The sequence below is a fragment of the Sturnira hondurensis genome, unplaced genomic scaffold (genome assembly GCF_014824575.4).
Source record: "Sturnira hondurensis isolate 20B ecotype Veracruz unplaced genomic scaffold, ASM1482457v3 Scaffold0003874, whole genome shotgun sequence".
NCBI lineage: Eukaryota > Metazoa > Chordata > Mammalia > Chiroptera > Phyllostomidae > Sturnira > Sturnira hondurensis.
In genome coordinates, this window is record NW_028076505.1 from 212734 (window position 1) to 228697 (window position 15964).

At 48.9% G+C, this 15964-nt stretch overlaps 1 protein-coding gene and 1 long non-coding RNA gene across 8 annotated transcripts in view; one reads left to right on the forward strand and one right to left on the reverse strand.

Moving 5' to 3' along the window:
• The window catches only part of ERG (ETS transcription factor ERG), a 221515-nt gene that overhangs the window by 85012 nt on the left and 120539 nt on the right, over positions 1–15964 (reverse strand). Inside the window, exon 1 of one of the 4 annotated variants that reach the window (XM_037042965.1) lies at positions 11295–11423. The exons of the other annotated variants lie outside the window; for them this stretch is intronic. Coding sequence (XP_036898860.1) covers positions 11295–11312 — 18 coding nt within the window. The 5' untranslated portion in view covers positions 11313–11423. Of the gene's footprint in view, positions 1–11294; positions 11424–15964 lie in introns of those variants that run through there. 4 annotated transcript variants of the gene reach the window in all.
• LOC118984825 (uncharacterized) lies at positions 1237–5343 on the forward strand. Of its 4 annotated transcripts, none has more exons than XR_005065998.1 (4): positions 1237–2282; positions 2586–2666; positions 3709–3881; positions 4294–5343. It is a non-coding gene; the product is annotated as an uncharacterized LOC118984825 (long non-coding RNA). The 4 variants fall into 4 exon arrangements; XR_005065997.1 differs by having other exon boundaries at positions 1237–2114; positions 2193–2282; positions 2586–3881; XR_005065996.1 differs by having other exon boundaries at positions 2586–3881.

The following is a 15964-nucleotide window of genomic DNA, read 5'->3' on the forward strand; positions in this document are numbered from 1 at the left end:
GAACACAGTCACCAACGAGCTACTTCACGAAAAGCAAGGAGAATGAATTGAACGACAGGGATGAGCCAGGGATCGGGAACCACAGCCCGTAGCAGGGGATGCCTTTTATACTCTAAAGCACAGTGCCGTCCAGAGCCCACCCACCCGCCAACTGCTTTTATCCTGGCACCTCCCCCACCAAGTAGTGCCACTGTCACCATGGAATCTGCCCTACAGACGAGGAAACCCAGGCCCAGACGAGGGGCGTCGCCCTGCCAGGGCCGAGGGACATGGACCTGCCCCCGGCAGGCTGGCTCTGCTCCGAAATGAGAACCTGGGTCCACTGGAAGGTACACGGGCCTTCATCGCTAAAGGGGGTCACATCCGATTCAGCCCTAACTCCTCTTCTCTTCACTCTCCTAGAAAAAGGCCAGTGTGTCAAAAAGGACTATCAAAAACGAGTTTACCCTCTCATCTTTCATTACTCACTTTGAAGAACACGCCTGTGTGCCTGGGAAAACAAAGCCCCGCCCCCAATCCAAAGGCATGAAGTCTCAAAAGACTCTCGATGGTGTACTATCCATTGTTTTAATTTCCATTACTAAATTTTTATTTTCTAATCTACAAAAACTGTTGCTGAAATGGGGGAAAAGAACATAGTTGGACTGCAGTTGTTTGACCGACATGCTTTTCAATGGACGTATTGGCCCTGTATTCACTTCAGACTCGGGAATACAAAACCAACCAAACAACCCAATCCCAGGCAGACAGCAGTGATTTTCCGGGAGAAGGCCCACAGGCCGGCCACTCCCCCTGGCATCAAAGACGAGTCTTGACCTGGGGTCCTGCATCGCACGGCTGTGATCCCAGCGGTTTCGGCACAGGGGGGAACAAAGGCAGAGGAAGACATCAGCGTTCATTCCAACAGGAGGACCCCGAGGTCTTACAGTGAGCAAAGACTTATCAACAGATGTGTCCCCCAAAGAAAATATTGCTTTGGGTAAGTTTGTGTCAATTCAACCAAAATAAGCACATTGAGTTTGTAGATAGACTCGGCAGGGCACCTTCATGAACCAGCACCTTCCAGCACGACGTGACTACATCGCACCCTGTTGGGCAGCTTCTTGGGGTCAAGCGCAGTCTCTGCACCCCCCACCTGTCAGTCGGCACACCTATGGACTGCTTGCTGGATGAAGAGTTCCTACTGGACAGTCCTCCTGTCCATCACAACATGAAGCTCACAGGCGCTCTTCCGTCATCGAAGGAGGCGTTGCACCAAGACCTGAGCCAGCCACTAATGGCCACTTGGTTTCCTGATGATTTCAGGGACCTCAGGGGATCTGGGTGGAGCCCTAGGTTTCCTCTCTTAGAGAAGGTAAACAGCAGCCTTCGGCGCTTGGCCAGTGAGTCGGCTGTGTGGCTTTCAGGGGCTATTTATTTTATTTAGGTTATTGTTCAGTGTTGCTGTTTGTTGACTTGATGTATTTTTTTCCCCCTACAAAGGGGCCAGTCAGTAAGGACACATCCTGTGGATGGATAATTGATGATTCCCTATTGTTCAGTGTTTGTGTGTGTTGTGGTTTTATGTGCTTTGGTTCAAAGGACCTAAACAATGCATCCGCTGGAAGTTAACAGCTAGTGTCAAGTCAGCACAGAGGACAATCTGTGCACCGAGATTTCTGTGCCCAGATCGGTGACCGCTGCTTGACTGAAGAGAGCGAAACCGAAAATGACCGTTACACTAAAGAAACATGAAAAAAAAAACAAGATCACCCGAATCTCCAAGTGGCTTGTGTCCCGACAAACACAAAGCAGACTCATGTATCATTCTCCAGGATAAAATGGAGACTGAGGGACCTACGGGGCACCCTGTGCTACTCACAGGTACACCTAGTCCAGCCTCACTCAAGAGAAACCTCACACTCTTTACCTGCTTCGAGACAGAGATTTCTGCCTGAACGTCTTTAGCAGCAGGCTGCTCCCCTTGGGGAGGAGTTACTGAGGAACCAGGCCTGCGCTGGCAAAGGAAGTTTCCATCGGGGCCCTGCCCGCATCCCCGTGTCTCTGGCTGGGCTGGCTATCTGTGTAGGAAGTGAACACAGGAAGTATCTGTCTACAGACCCTGTATCCTCAAGGTAATTGCTACAGCAGCATTTTAGTGTTTACCAAAGCAGTAAACATGTGATCTAAAAAAAGATGTTTTCCATCTCCAGAGAACAAGCCTTGAAAACATGCACGTGCACTTAGTTCAGAACCAGCTTCTTATCAGAACTGTTTGCAACCTGATGTGCTTCCAACAGTGAGTGAGTCACTGCCGTCAGCTTTCGGGGTGGGACGGAGGGTCCCCTCTCGGATGCCCAAGAAACCAGGGGTGGCTTTCTTCACTCCAGCAAAGTAAATGGTATTTCTCTTCTATGCTTAACACAGGCTTACCGAGTTCCCTGTCTGTGGCTTAATAGATAAAATCAATGAGATTATCCACATTAACTCACACGGCGGGGGGGGGAGGATAATTCAGAAGTCAGCGAGTTTACAATGTTGCTTGTAGTTGATCTTGGATAATATTCTTATTTTATATGTGAACAGAAATATGCTTCTAATTCTAGGGCTTCACGCGAGATGACGTGGAGAGAGAACACAAACGCAGGGGTGTAGCTGCGGCTGTTGATGGTGTGAACCTCCCACAGGTACAGCCTCCTGGCGAGTCTCTCTTTCTTTGCTCTGGATTAAAAGGCTTGCCACCTAACTGCCCCAGATTTCCTGGGGCGAGAGAAGTGACCCAGTATCTGTGACAGGCAGCGTGAAGCGGACCAAAGCAGGGACCCCAGGAGTCCAAGAGGGACCCCTGAGCATGCGAGATGTTGAAGAAGGCCCTCCTCATCCTCATCGCTAGCCTTGACGTTACAAAACTCTCTCGTTGGCTTGTTAACCATTCATTGCAAAGCAGGAGAGGAAGGCGGGAGCGTGGGAGTGAGGGGTGCGGAGAGAAGCGGAGGGAGACGGAGACGTGAAGGGGGGCCCGAGCGTTTCCTCGTGCGGGTTTAAGGGATTTTCAATGCACAGAAGGTGCTCTGAACAGTGAGCACTCGCTGTTCTGTGAGAGTTTCTATTTTGTAATAAAGGGAAAAGAACGTGTGAGAGGAAAATTGGCTGCCTGAAAAAATTGTTTTCAATCCACAAACTATTATAGAAATAGAGAGAAAAAAATAAAGCTTTTTTAGATTTCCTGATTTTTGTCCTAGAGGGAACATGTATTTGACTTGAATGAATAACAGCATCAACTAACATGGATTCAGGACTTCCCATGGGAGCTAACCCAATTAATCTCAACACTCACCCCACAAAGTAGAAACTGTTGCTACAGATGGAAAGACCCAGATACTGGGAGCTCAGTGACTTGTCAAGGATGAAATGCCAGGAAGACCCTCTCCCTGTCCCCGAGAAGGAACTGAGGCCAGGCCAGGCGAATTCACCTGCTTGGGTCCAACCTCACCGAGCTGACGCTTTGGCCCCTGGCTCCCAGGCCAGAGGCCTCTCTCTACTCCCCGCACCCCCGCACCCACACCCCCCTTTCCCTGTGGGCGAGACAAGCCCAAGCCCTCCCCAGCAGAGGCTCTTTGAAGGGTGCCCTGAAGAAAGGGGGTACCAAGGGCCTCCCTGGGCCTGAGCTAAACCCCACTGCGCTTGCTCTGTCTACCCTTCACGTTTCACACACTCTCTGCACATCAGGTAACACGCACGGACAGCGGATCCCAAGAGGACTTCGCAATATAAAACCACATAGTGTTTTTTTTTTTTTAACTTGGAGCAACAGCTTGGGAAACCTACCTCAAATTGAGACACAAACTAATTGTGTGAACAAATGCTGCAGTGTGGTTTCAACATTTTCCTCTTCCTCAAAGGTGAGCATCGCATGCATACGGTTAACTCAAAAAAAAAAAAAAAATGGGCAAGACTCCATGGGACCGAAAGGGAATGGGTGATAAACTCGCCATCGGCTGATGACTTGAACCTGTGGCCTTGGGGGAATAGAAATGGAGGAGGGGTGGTGGGGGGTGGGCACAGAGATGTTCAATTACCAAGGCAGAATGCGTGAAAGCTGTCTGCCTGCGTTCAGTCCAGGAGCACAGGTTCTATGCATACGTCCTCAAGGTTCTGCATTATATTTTCCAGAAGTTGACCTGCGCTGTCCTGGACAAACACCTTTGAAGTAACAGCCCTGGGGTTAATGTTGTGATTGGACTATGATGTGGCTTTAAAAATAAATAATGTTTCTTGGCCTCGGCTTTTTCTTTTTTCCCCTCAACGTCTCAGCACTTATCTGAGCGCGACAGCAGATGACCATTCCTCCCAGGCTAAATTCCATGGACGCCCCTCAAAGGCTTGGGAAGACCCGATGGAAAACTCTGAGCCGCATTTTCACATGCGTTGCCAAGACGAGAGCAAGGAAGTTGACACTTGGAATGAGGAAACTTAAATCAGCAGCTGATCTGGAATCTAGAACCACTGCCCCTTGGAAATTGCCAAATATGGAAAGAATTCTGGTCACCGGGCAAATACAGCATCTGGTGCTAGAGCTTTCGGTCTTGAATTTTCTGGCACTTTTTCCTTGTTTCTCTTTCCTTCAAGGTCCCTCCATTCTTTTATTTACTGATAGTCTACGGGTGACAGGACTATAGGTGGCCTCCACTGTCACCCCCTTTTCACTTCTTCCTGATTAGCCACCTGGAGTATAACCCTGGATGCCCACGGGGTTTTTCACACAAAAGCAGGGGCAGACACAAACCGGTGGTCGTAAGTTTCACTGTTCCGGGAAATGTATGGCTACATCATCGAATTCATCTTTTTTTTTTTTCTGCACAGTAATTTAACATTTGGTACTAGGGCAAAAGAGCAGGGAAAAAAGATCGTGGGGTGATAAACTGAGGGGAAACCAAGAGATTTGTGTGACTTCAGCCACATTCTCAGCCTCCTTCATCTCCGTATTTATTGGCGGCAGCACCCAGGTTGCGAGAGAGACGCCTGAGTCGAGGTGAGCACCCAGCAATTCCGAGGGTGCTGATAATTGGGATTGTGAATTCAAGATACCACAGCCCCGTGCCCTTTGAAAACATCTTTCTGTGCTCTTTTAAACATCAGCGTAATGCTATTTAATTCGCTTTTACTTAACTAGGAGGAATATCTCCACAGAAATATGACTTAGTATCTACAGGCATGGTTATATGACTCTGTGTTCAGAACTTCAGAATGAGGTTCCCTCTTTGGGAGAGTCTCTTCATTTTTCCCTTTAGGACTTCAAAGGAGCTTCATTAAAATCTAGTTTTTCAACAACTTTTCACTGAACCCCTGCAGTTTGCTGGCCCCTGTTGAGGACACAACACAGACGGACAAGCTACCACCGACAACAGGTTCTACGGCTCACACAGGGGAACGTGAAGTCCTGGGGGGGCTCACGGGCGCAGCAGAGCCGGGGGGGGGGGGGCGTGCCGATGGAGGGAAGACCACGCCGGGGGGAAAGGGGACAGGACGAGGAGTGACCCCAAACGTCGTAAAACACGCCTCAGCCGAGTTCAGTAGGGGAAACGTGTGGGAAGTAAGTTGGACGGAGCAGGGAATGAGAGTGTGAATGAGAAAAAGGTCCCGGGGTCACAGTGGCCACTCAGCTGAAACAGGTTCACAGACCAAAATTGTAATGAAATACTGGGACTAAAATGAGATTCCCATTTTTTGCTGTCAGAATGGCAAAAATTCAAAGAGTAAAATATTCAGAGTTGCTAGGCGTGCAGAGAAACTAGCCTCATCAGCAGCTAAAAGCAGTGGGAACGGGGAACGCTTCTAAGAAGTGAATGGGCCAATTTTTCTCTAATTGGCAAATATTTAAATTTGGCACAGACTTTAATACACCTACCCTTTGGTCCAATTATTCCTTTCTTTAGCACCAGTCCTAATAAAGAGAATTTTAAAAATTAGATAGAAGGTCTGTTGCAATGTAGTTAGTGAAAACTGAAGGGACCCTGGCCAGCCTGGCTCAGTGGGTTGGGTGTCGTCCTGCAAAGCAGCAGGTGGTCGGGTTTGATTCCCGGTCAGGACACACGCCTGGGTTTTGGGTTCGGTCCCTGGTGGGGGCACACACAGAAAGCAGCCGATCGGTGTTTCTCTCTCACACTCATGTCTGTCTTCCTCACTTTCTCCCTCCCTTCCTCATCTCTAAAAATAGATAAATAAAGTATTTCTTAAAACATGAACTGAAAGCAATATTATTTCCTACCACAGGATTTGGTTATACACATTATAATATTATTTTAGGTGGGATATATAATCACACATAAAAATTCTGCTTATCAAATATTTTGAGGGACACGTGGAAATGTTTGTAAAACAATGTTAACCGAGAAAAGTAAGACAGTTGGGTAGACAGACAGACAGAAACACACATAGGCAGACCCACCAAATGTCAGTAATTTTCTCTGGCTGGCTGGGATTAGAAGCAATTTGTATTGATTTTGTAATTTTTCTTTTCATTTCTCTACACTGAGAATGTTTTATTAGTATAATCTGTACAACAAAATGCATTTTTCCAAACTACTGAGAATATACACGAGAAGAGCAGAGGTCTTCCAGGGCCCCACCCCTGGACCGCGGAGTCCACCACCTGCCCATGGGTCAGGTGCCTGACTTCCTACCCCGTTCAAGGTCACTGCAGGCTCCCCGCTCCACATCTGTCCTGGCCACGGCCTCCCAGGCCTGCTTTGCCAGGTGCGGGAGGCCGCAGTCCTGACATGTACACGGGACCCTGTTACTCTGCCCCTTCAGAAGCGTTAGAACAGAATCCCGGTGGCCCCGGACCTCGCAACTTGAGCCGGGCCACGGAAAGCAGAGAGAGAATGCAGAGCCGGGCCAGGGGCCAGTGCAGTTTCTGGGGGCAGCTGCTGGGGACTGAGCACCTGCCAGAGGCTCTCCCGACCTCCACTAGCACAAGTCAGGAGAGCCACTGTGGTCCCATTTCACAGGTGAGGCAGCGGAGGGCAGGTGGGTTGGACCCCTGACCCAGGGTCATGCAACTCCTAGGAGCAAATGCAAGTGTGTCTGTGGCCACATAAGATAAGAAATCTCAGGGACTGAAAAAAATCGTCTTCCATCCTGTCCTAATAAAAAGAGGGGATGGGTCCCCTGGAGTATTTGAGGTGTCTCCTAAGCCTAGAGCAAAGATCCTGCCCCAGCAGGGGGTGCCACCAGCCCTGCAAGGGCCTGGGGACTGTCACCATGGCCCTTCTCTGAGATTTCACACTGCAGAGGGGCTCTCTAGTCTCGATTTCCCACAGCCCCAGGGCACATGCCTCAGTGGCCAATCTGCCCTTCTGCCCAGGTCCTGGGGGGCACCGGGGAAGCTCTCCGTTGCAGGTCTACGGGCCCACCCAGGGCCGCTTATCCCGAAGTCCTAACCAGAAGCGACGTCTCCCTGAAGGCATCAGGAATGGTTGCTGCGCTTATTTATTTTATTTTGATGTGCGCTTTCTCAAGAGATGTATGCGCGAGTGTGTCTGTGGGGTTTTTAAATAAAGGTCTGCCTTGCAAAAACACACAAAAAACAAAAAAATAATAACTTTAAAGAAAATATCATTAAGGAAAGGTGCAGGCTTTCAGAACATTATCTGAGAGCTGGGCAGTTTCATGCCCGTATTTAATGGGCGTTCAGGGGGAAAGAACAGCCACACCTTTGGCCGTTCCCGGTGCTGCTCACCAGGGCCACTGAGTCGGATGCCCAGGAGCAAGGCACGCACAGGTGTGCAGAGCTGGGGGGTGGGAGTTGCGGGGGGGGGGCTGCTTCCACAGAGACTGAACTGCACCCCAGAGCCACCCAGGTGTGCGAGCACCAAGCCATTTTCAAGTAATGGCCAGAAATTCTGGTTTTAGGCCAGGACAGAAGACCAGAGCTTCTTCTGGGGATACAGTATTGGCAGCTCAGCACGTTACCGTCTACACCCCTGCCATCGCCACTGAGCCCCTCCCCGCCCCCCAGTGACAAGGGGTGAAACAATTCTTATTTCACGTAAGCCGATGGGCTGACGAAAACCATATATTAAGCTCATTCAATCATCATATCCACCAAAATCCAATGAGATGAATTTTCTTCGGATGACCTTTAGTGTTTAATAAGTTTCTGCATTCACATATAACAGTGACGGCCCTGTGAGTGTCTGCTAGGCGCCAGGCGGGATGTATGTAAAACAGCTCTATGTTTTTAAACGAACACTTCACCTTTCGACTACCCTCAAACCCCCGACCTCTGTTCAGTCAAAGAAAGTAACTTGTTTAAACAACTAATTGAAACAGTAATAGCTGCCTGCTCGTGGAGCCTCGTTTGGTAGTAACTTTCCACATCCTGTGGGGCCCTTCGAGGCTGGCCGAGAGTGCCTGGCCTCCTCTCCCCCTCCGTCAACATCAGACCTCTCCGGGGATAAAGGAAAATGCCCACTCGCCCTCCTTTTTTAAAACACTCGAGACCGCTGCACTCTAGCGTCAGGGGCTGCCGTTACCTGGGGTTCCTGGACCACCCACGGAGCCCGGGGGACACTGGCTTTCCTAGAATTAGCTGCTCTCCTCACTCTAGGTACTGCGACCCACTGGCAGCATTTGGCACCGAGAAGCACTATTCTGAGATGGGACCGCAGGCTTCCTTCGACTTCCCAAGGGTCCCGTTGCTTAACAAAAGGATCAAGGAAGTCTTGGGGACTTGGGTTAAAAACCCCAGGGAAGCACTGTCAAGTTCCAGGGCTGCGGAGTCTGTAGGAAAACGGAGGTGCCGTTTTCTGGGGCAGCGGGGCAGGGGGGTGTTGGACACCCCAGGTGCCGTGCTTGGCACAGGACCAAAACCGATCCACGAACTGCATACGGGGACCTCACCCTCAATGCTTATGTGTTTCGTGGAAACTCGTAATCTGATCTTCAAATCCAGGGTCTCTTGGAGATGGATACATGGGCACTCGCACGTAAGCTGATAAAATTCCTTTACTTCTTCCAATGCTAACATTTTGTTCCCAATTCCAAACTACCAAGGGAATATAATGGTGAGAATCACACACACACACACACACACACACACACACACACACACACACACAAAACCAGGATAAAAACATTTAGCTTTTCCTAGTTCCTCAGAGGGTCTTATATTAATGAAAAAACAAAATCCCCACTCAGATGTGGAATACCAACTTAACCATTCAGCCCATCTGAAACTTAATTGACTAATTGGTTTCTTTACTGTAAGAACGAAACGGAGTGTGTTTGAGACTGGAAATTGCCTGGAGGAAAGACTGACCCGTTTCCCAGTCCCAGTGACCAGCCTCACCTTTCCCGATGCTAATTTGAGCTTTGCACTCACGTAATTAACACTGCAGCCCACAGCTGTTTCTATAAACAAGTCCATAAAATCATCTCATGACTTTACCCAGGAAGGTTACCAGAAACATGTCTTAAGGGAAGTTACCTATAAAGAGGGGCTATTTTGTTTTCACAAGGGATTAAAAATAATTCACTTGACATCATTTTAAAAGTTCACTTGAGATGCAGACAACATACAGATAACGAAGGTGGTGAAACCTGAGGGCAAGCACGGCGTACGAGGCACATGCAAACTATTCCTCAAAATTCATTCTGAAAGTCACTGAACATTCCAGCTTCAGGAAAGAATGTCTTCAGATCCTCAGGAATGTAAAACGTGTATGTTTTGCAAAACATACCCTCCATTCTGAAGGATGGTCTTTTATTTTAATGTCCTATAATAAACTGCTTTTTTGAAACATAAGACTGTACTCGAGCTATTCAAGATTTACAAAGAATATCTGATTTAATTGCTACGAAATATGGACTTAATTAAGGGTGAAAATAAGGATAAAAAGGATAGCAATCGGGGTTATAAAAACAAATAATTCTACTCATGTAACTGGAGTGAAGCACATCAAACTCCCAATTTCCAATTCCTTTCTATGAGAACCGACAGTTCAGCAGTTTCCATCCTTGAAGCCAAAGAAGGAAAATCTATATAAGGTGAAGTCTTTGATGCATGAACTTTTAAGGTATTATTGAACACACCTTGAGAAGTACAACTGAATAGAGCTTCTGAAACACTTTACATAGTGGATGTTACTCAAATCCTCTAATACAAACATTTCAGATGAACAGACAGACCCAACCCAGGACTGGTTTTTGAAAAGGTCTTGGGCCCAATTCCAGGCAAACTTCCATTTTTCCTGAGATTTCAAATGAACTAAAACCGTTGATGAAAACACAACCAAATGCTTCTCACCCCCCTGCCACCACACACAAGGCACGCAGCTCCTTCAAGCTCTCTTTTTCCTCCTTTTAGTATTTGCTGCTGACTTTTTCCATTTCTACAAATGTCACCGAGGCCTGGTGGCCTTGAAAATATTGTAACGGACCAGCACTGCAGAGACGCCATGCCGCTGGCTGGCACACTCCGTCACACCGGCCTCACTTCCAGGAGTGAGGCCACGTTCAAGGTTCCACCTTCAAAGATCTGCACCCACGCTCACCTCTCCACACCACACACAAGACAGATTGGCAAGAAAAGCACACCGGACCCGCATCTCCCCCTGAGCACAGAGAGCCGAGAGGCTGTGCCCCCTGACGCCCACAACCACACATCACTGAGAAGAATGCTCACTCACAGTGCACAGAAAAGTAGGCATTTTATTAAAGACAAATACATAACCCCACGAACCAAATTACCACCATCTGAGTTACGAAAATGCTCCGTTCTCAGCACGAAGGATCCGAAAACCAAGTCAACATTGGCGTGCCCTGTGACCCGCAGCCACTCGCCAGGCACCTCTTCACTTCCACTGGGGCTGGCGGGCACCCCTGACGCTAAGGGTCCCTCCAGAGCATCCGAGAGAGCAACACTGACAAGCCCGTCCTTGCCGTCGACCCTGCCCTCCAACCTCTCCAAGGGCACTGCTGTCCGGCACAGACGCATCCAGACCGGCGGGGAGAGTTCAAGAACACGAAAATGCAGACCCGCTCCAAAAAGCCTTTGCGAAAGTCGTCCACGGCACTCAACGGTGAATTTAGAAACCCCAATTTTTTCCTGAGTTTGAAGTTTTTAAGCCTTGCGGATGGTTGGAGTAGGAAAAAGGAAATTTACTAGGCAGTGCAAAGGAAATCTTGTTGTCCTCTATTGTGGCAGGGGGGGTGTTACCCAATCCTGACTTATCTGCCTTGATAAAGGAAACCAGAGAAAAGAGTAACAAGCACAAGATTTTGTCAAACGGAAAAAAAACCCCTCTCCTTACCTTAATAGTGCTGGCCATAACGCAATCAAGTGTATTGATCGTTAATAAATGTTAATAATAATTATTGCTTCTCTCTGACCAGAAAGTAGTTTTGATGAGGTTGTTTAGAGCGGATGAGATTGTGCTAAGTCTGGGAAATGAAGTCAGCCAATGGCAGGAAGAGGTTTCTATTGGTCCTGGCTGCCCAGCCCGAAGAAACAGGATATTTGGGAGTGGAGAGATAAGAGACCCTGAAAACAATGTTGTTTTTCTGGATGATATGCAGCCAGGAGATTTTTTTTTAATTAAAAAAAAAGGGCATGCATCACCCGAGACTGGGCCCGCCAGAGCAGGTGTGACCCAGTGTGCGCCGCAGGACACGCTGCATGGAGGCAGGATGCAGATGTGGGGACACTCTCCCGGCTTCACACGGGCTGCCTGCGGCTCGGGACCCAAGCACCGAGGGCGCCCTGCCGCCAGGGCCGGGCCTGCTCAGCCCCCACCCCTGAACCGGCCACACGCACCCCGGGGCCGGGGGTCAGGGCCCAGCCTCTGCCCCTTTCTCCTGAAAGGGGACTTCGCAGGGAGAACTTAGGTTGGGACAATGTGTAGCAACAGCCATCCGCTCGCTGGTTTTGAACAACCTTCACTTATTCAACACCTCCGGCAGGCGTCCCAGAAGGGTTTCATTGTTTGCCCTCCAAACACGCCATTTTTATTTGCCCCGTGATAAACCCATATTGAACACAAAGTCTTGAGAATTAAAGTAAGCAAGGAAAATAAACGTGTCAAATCCTTGCTCTCAAATACTTATTTAAAACCTGCATTAACTAAAATTACTAGGAATGCTTTAAAATGTCAGCGAGCTTGTCCCCTGTGACGGACATCGGGCAGCAGACCCGATGGGACTCTTGGGCACAGGGACACGCCATGCAAAGGCAGCCTAATCAAGGGCTTTAAATCTGAACTGTAAGTTCACGGCCACACGTCTGTTTTCCACCCAAAGGAAGTACAGCTCGTAGGCCTGAACATTCCTTAGAGGGTTTCGGGCCTTTAATTACTCATTTTCAGGAAATTACTTGTTCTCTGGAAGAAACAACATTTTGCTTTGAATCTCGCTACATGAAAGTTGGACCAGAAAAAAGGTGTGGTCTCAACAGGGGCCCCGCAGAGCACAATGGACCGAGTCCTGAGTCATCGGGCCACTCTGGTCCCAGAGCCGCGTGCCCAGCGGGTTGCTCTCACTCCGAGTGTGGGCTGCGTGTGTCACGGGGCTATACAGTGGTCCAAGTCTGTATGACTTGTCCCGTGATTTACTCACTTGAGTACAGATGGAAGGAGGAGGGGAGGAAGAGAAAAGAGAAGAGGAGGAAAGAGAGGAAGAAGATGGAGAGGAGGAAAGAAAGAGAGAGGGGGAGGGGAAAAGAGAGAAAGAAAAGAGAAGTAAAAAGAAGAGAGACCAGAAGGCAAATAGACACAAATAAAAAAAAAATAAAGAGAGAATAAAAGAAATCTCATTCTGTGTAAAAATCAGAACCTGACAAATCCTCAGCACCCACAGTTTGAGGGGATGTTGATTTCCGCTCTTTTCATCTCCGAACAATGAACGAGATGGCGGTGGGCTGATTAAAATTGTTTCCCCTAAAATTTCAAAGTACTGAGTTGTTTTATCTGGGCAGCTTCCACTGGGATTCAGGAGCACTGAGAAAAAATGCTGTCCGCTCCCCCAAGAGTCCTTGTCTTTCGCTCCCCTAAGAAGCATCAATTTAAAATGGTCCCTGTGGTACCCGAATAAGCAGGGCCCTATTATGGATTTCCCAAAAGGCCGCCTTCCTTAAGAGGGATGACCCCTGACCACCCCTATGCTAAGGAAGTTGCCCTGGAAGAAAATCCCGCAGGGTGTGTTCAGCCCACTGCCTGGTTTCCGAGCCCTTGTCCTGCAGCCGCAGGGGCATCAGCGTTCCTGGGAAGAGTTAGTTCTTCTTTGAGAGTCTGCCCTTCGCTCCTCGCTCCTTGCTGAATTCAAGGCAATGAACACTGACATCTGACCCTCCACTTGGACCCAACTTCGAACTTGCAGAAAAGCGATGTGATAACACGAGGAACTAACATCCTTCTCCCAGTTACTCCAACGTGGGCGATTCACCACTTGCTCCACTTTCCCTCTCCCTTATTTATGTAAAATGCACAAGCGTATATGTATGTGTTATATTCTTTAATAAGATTAAAGAAAAAAATAAAACGAGATGCTGCATTTGATCTATTTCCTGAAGTCCACCAAGAAATTTCACTCTGTCTGGTTTCAAAAATGTCTAGAAATTTACAAAGTGATCTAATAAAAAACTAATTTTGGGATAACGAATCCCAATAAGGAAAGCGAGCCTTCATTTCTAGGAACACAGTGTCTGACTGAGACAATCGTCCCCAGAGACGACAGTTCCTGGTGGCCTAAGGACATCCAGGCCCAGTGCTCTCCGAACACTTACTTCAGAGTTCTTTAAAGAAAACAAAATTTCGTGGGCTATCGATAGAAGGCATATCTGTTCATCCAAACATAATGTGTGCATTATTCTGGGAGAAAGCCACCTGAAGACACAGATGCCTTGTCACCCCCCCCCCCCGCCCCCACCCCAGGCCCTGCTGTCAGACGGCCTCAGTGCCAGCCCACTTGGCCAAGGAAGGACCCAGCTTCCCTTCCAACTCGACACCCCCGTCCTTGGAGGCCACCCTTCGGGTCACCAGGCAGACCCGGTGCATCCTGCCCTGAGTAATCTGTCAGGACCGGGCCCTCCTCCACCCTCCCTGGGACACGCAAACACCATGCTGGCTGGGACGGCCCTCCCAGCATGGGCGGGGATACACTGCACCCTTCCACTCTGTACTTAACCTTGGTGGACCCATTACCACGGATTTACCAAAGCCTTTCGTTAAGTCGGTCCGTGTCTTACTCCAAATAAAAAGAAGGGAATCATGGAAAAGAGCCCATACATCTACTGTCACTATAAGAGGAGACCGTCACTGCTTTGTCCTAAAACCGTGTCTTCCCCCTTTCTAAAGACTCAACACCCTCTCACCCTGGCGCTCTCTCCCCGCTCCTCGAGGGACCTATGGTGGGAGGTCAAGAGGCGAGTGTGCTGGGTCAGGGGGGCGGAGTTTAGAGACGATGGGAGAGCGCAGCCAGGAGATGAGGGCCGCCAGCTCACCTGGGACACACCAGGCGACTCACGCACGGTCCCCGCACGGAGCGCACAACGGACTGCTCTCATCGGTGAGAACGCCGCAGCAAAACGGTGGAGCAGATGAATATTTAGTGACTTGGAAAACTGCTCCGGTACAATGCCTTGTAAGTTAAAACTCTGGTTACGGAGGAGAATTACATCACAGCCCCACATGTGGAAAATAATTTAAAAACAAGAAACACTGTAGGCTATGCCCTACAATACTAACAGGAGAAGGCCCTGTCTTTCTGTTTCTGTCCCCCTCAGCCCCTCTCCTTTGGTTCATCTGTATCAGGGGTGCAGCCCAGGATGGCTCTGAATGCAGCCCAACACAAAATCGTAAGTTTATGAAAAACGTGATGAGATTTTTTTTGTGATTACGTGTCACGAAGTATTTCATGTGTGGCCTGAGATGACCCTTCTTCTTCCAGGGTGGCCCAGAGACGCCACAAGGTTGGCCACCCCGAAAATATTTACAATCAACATACATGACAGTTTCATGTAAGCGTTATGCAAGTAACATGCAATATTCTACGTTTTCTGTAAATAACTGTATTGCAGGTCCCACACAATCCCTGTAGTTGTTCAACCTCAGTACGTGTGCACATCAGAATGCACACTCCTTTCCAACAGCCCAGAATAAGGACAGAGTGGCTCACTTTTGCTGATTGCCTGAGGACACCCAGAGACACAAGCAGCCCATGGCAGCCGTCCACCCGGCACCAACCAAGCCAGTCAATGGGGATAAGGGCCTCTTTCCACAGTGGGTGCTCTGGCGGCCACTAGGAAGCCAGGGTGACAGGGCTCGGTCCAGCCCCTGGGCGTCTTAGCATCCAGGAAGTCTGTTAGACAGCTTCAATTCCACACACGTAAAACCGCAGTGCCTGGGACCGATGCGGGAAACCCAGATTTTTTAAGGGCAGAACAATAGGACAAAAGTGCTGTATATTGTTCTTAAGATGACACATGAATCTTAAAAATGTATACTGTGCGGATTATTCATGAGATTCCTGCAAGGACGGCGTCCCAGGGATTTTTGCCAGGGGCCCGCCCGAGGCTGCAGATAAGGATCAGGCATCTGGACCGGCCCCCACAGTGGAAAACTCCACGGCTCCTGGAACTTTTCCATCTCTGTCCTGGAGGGTTTGCCTGAGGACAGGCGCAGCCAGCAAAGGCGCTCCCAGCCCCTCGAGCCCCCACTTCACAGGGGTCAGGGACGCTTCTCTATTCCAAGCAGACTTCAGGAGTGCAGTTTCCCGCCATTGGGTAAGACCATCCGTGTGTTTGCACATGTATGTGTGTGTGCATGCACATGCACAAATGTGCACCTGTGCATGTGTGGCATATCCTCCAGCATCACATTAAAAAATAATCCAATTACAATTTAAATAACTATTGTTTCAACGGGTTCTCTAGGTGGTTCATATCCTTTGGCGTCTCGGCTGATTTGAACTCATCTAAACCAAGGAAATT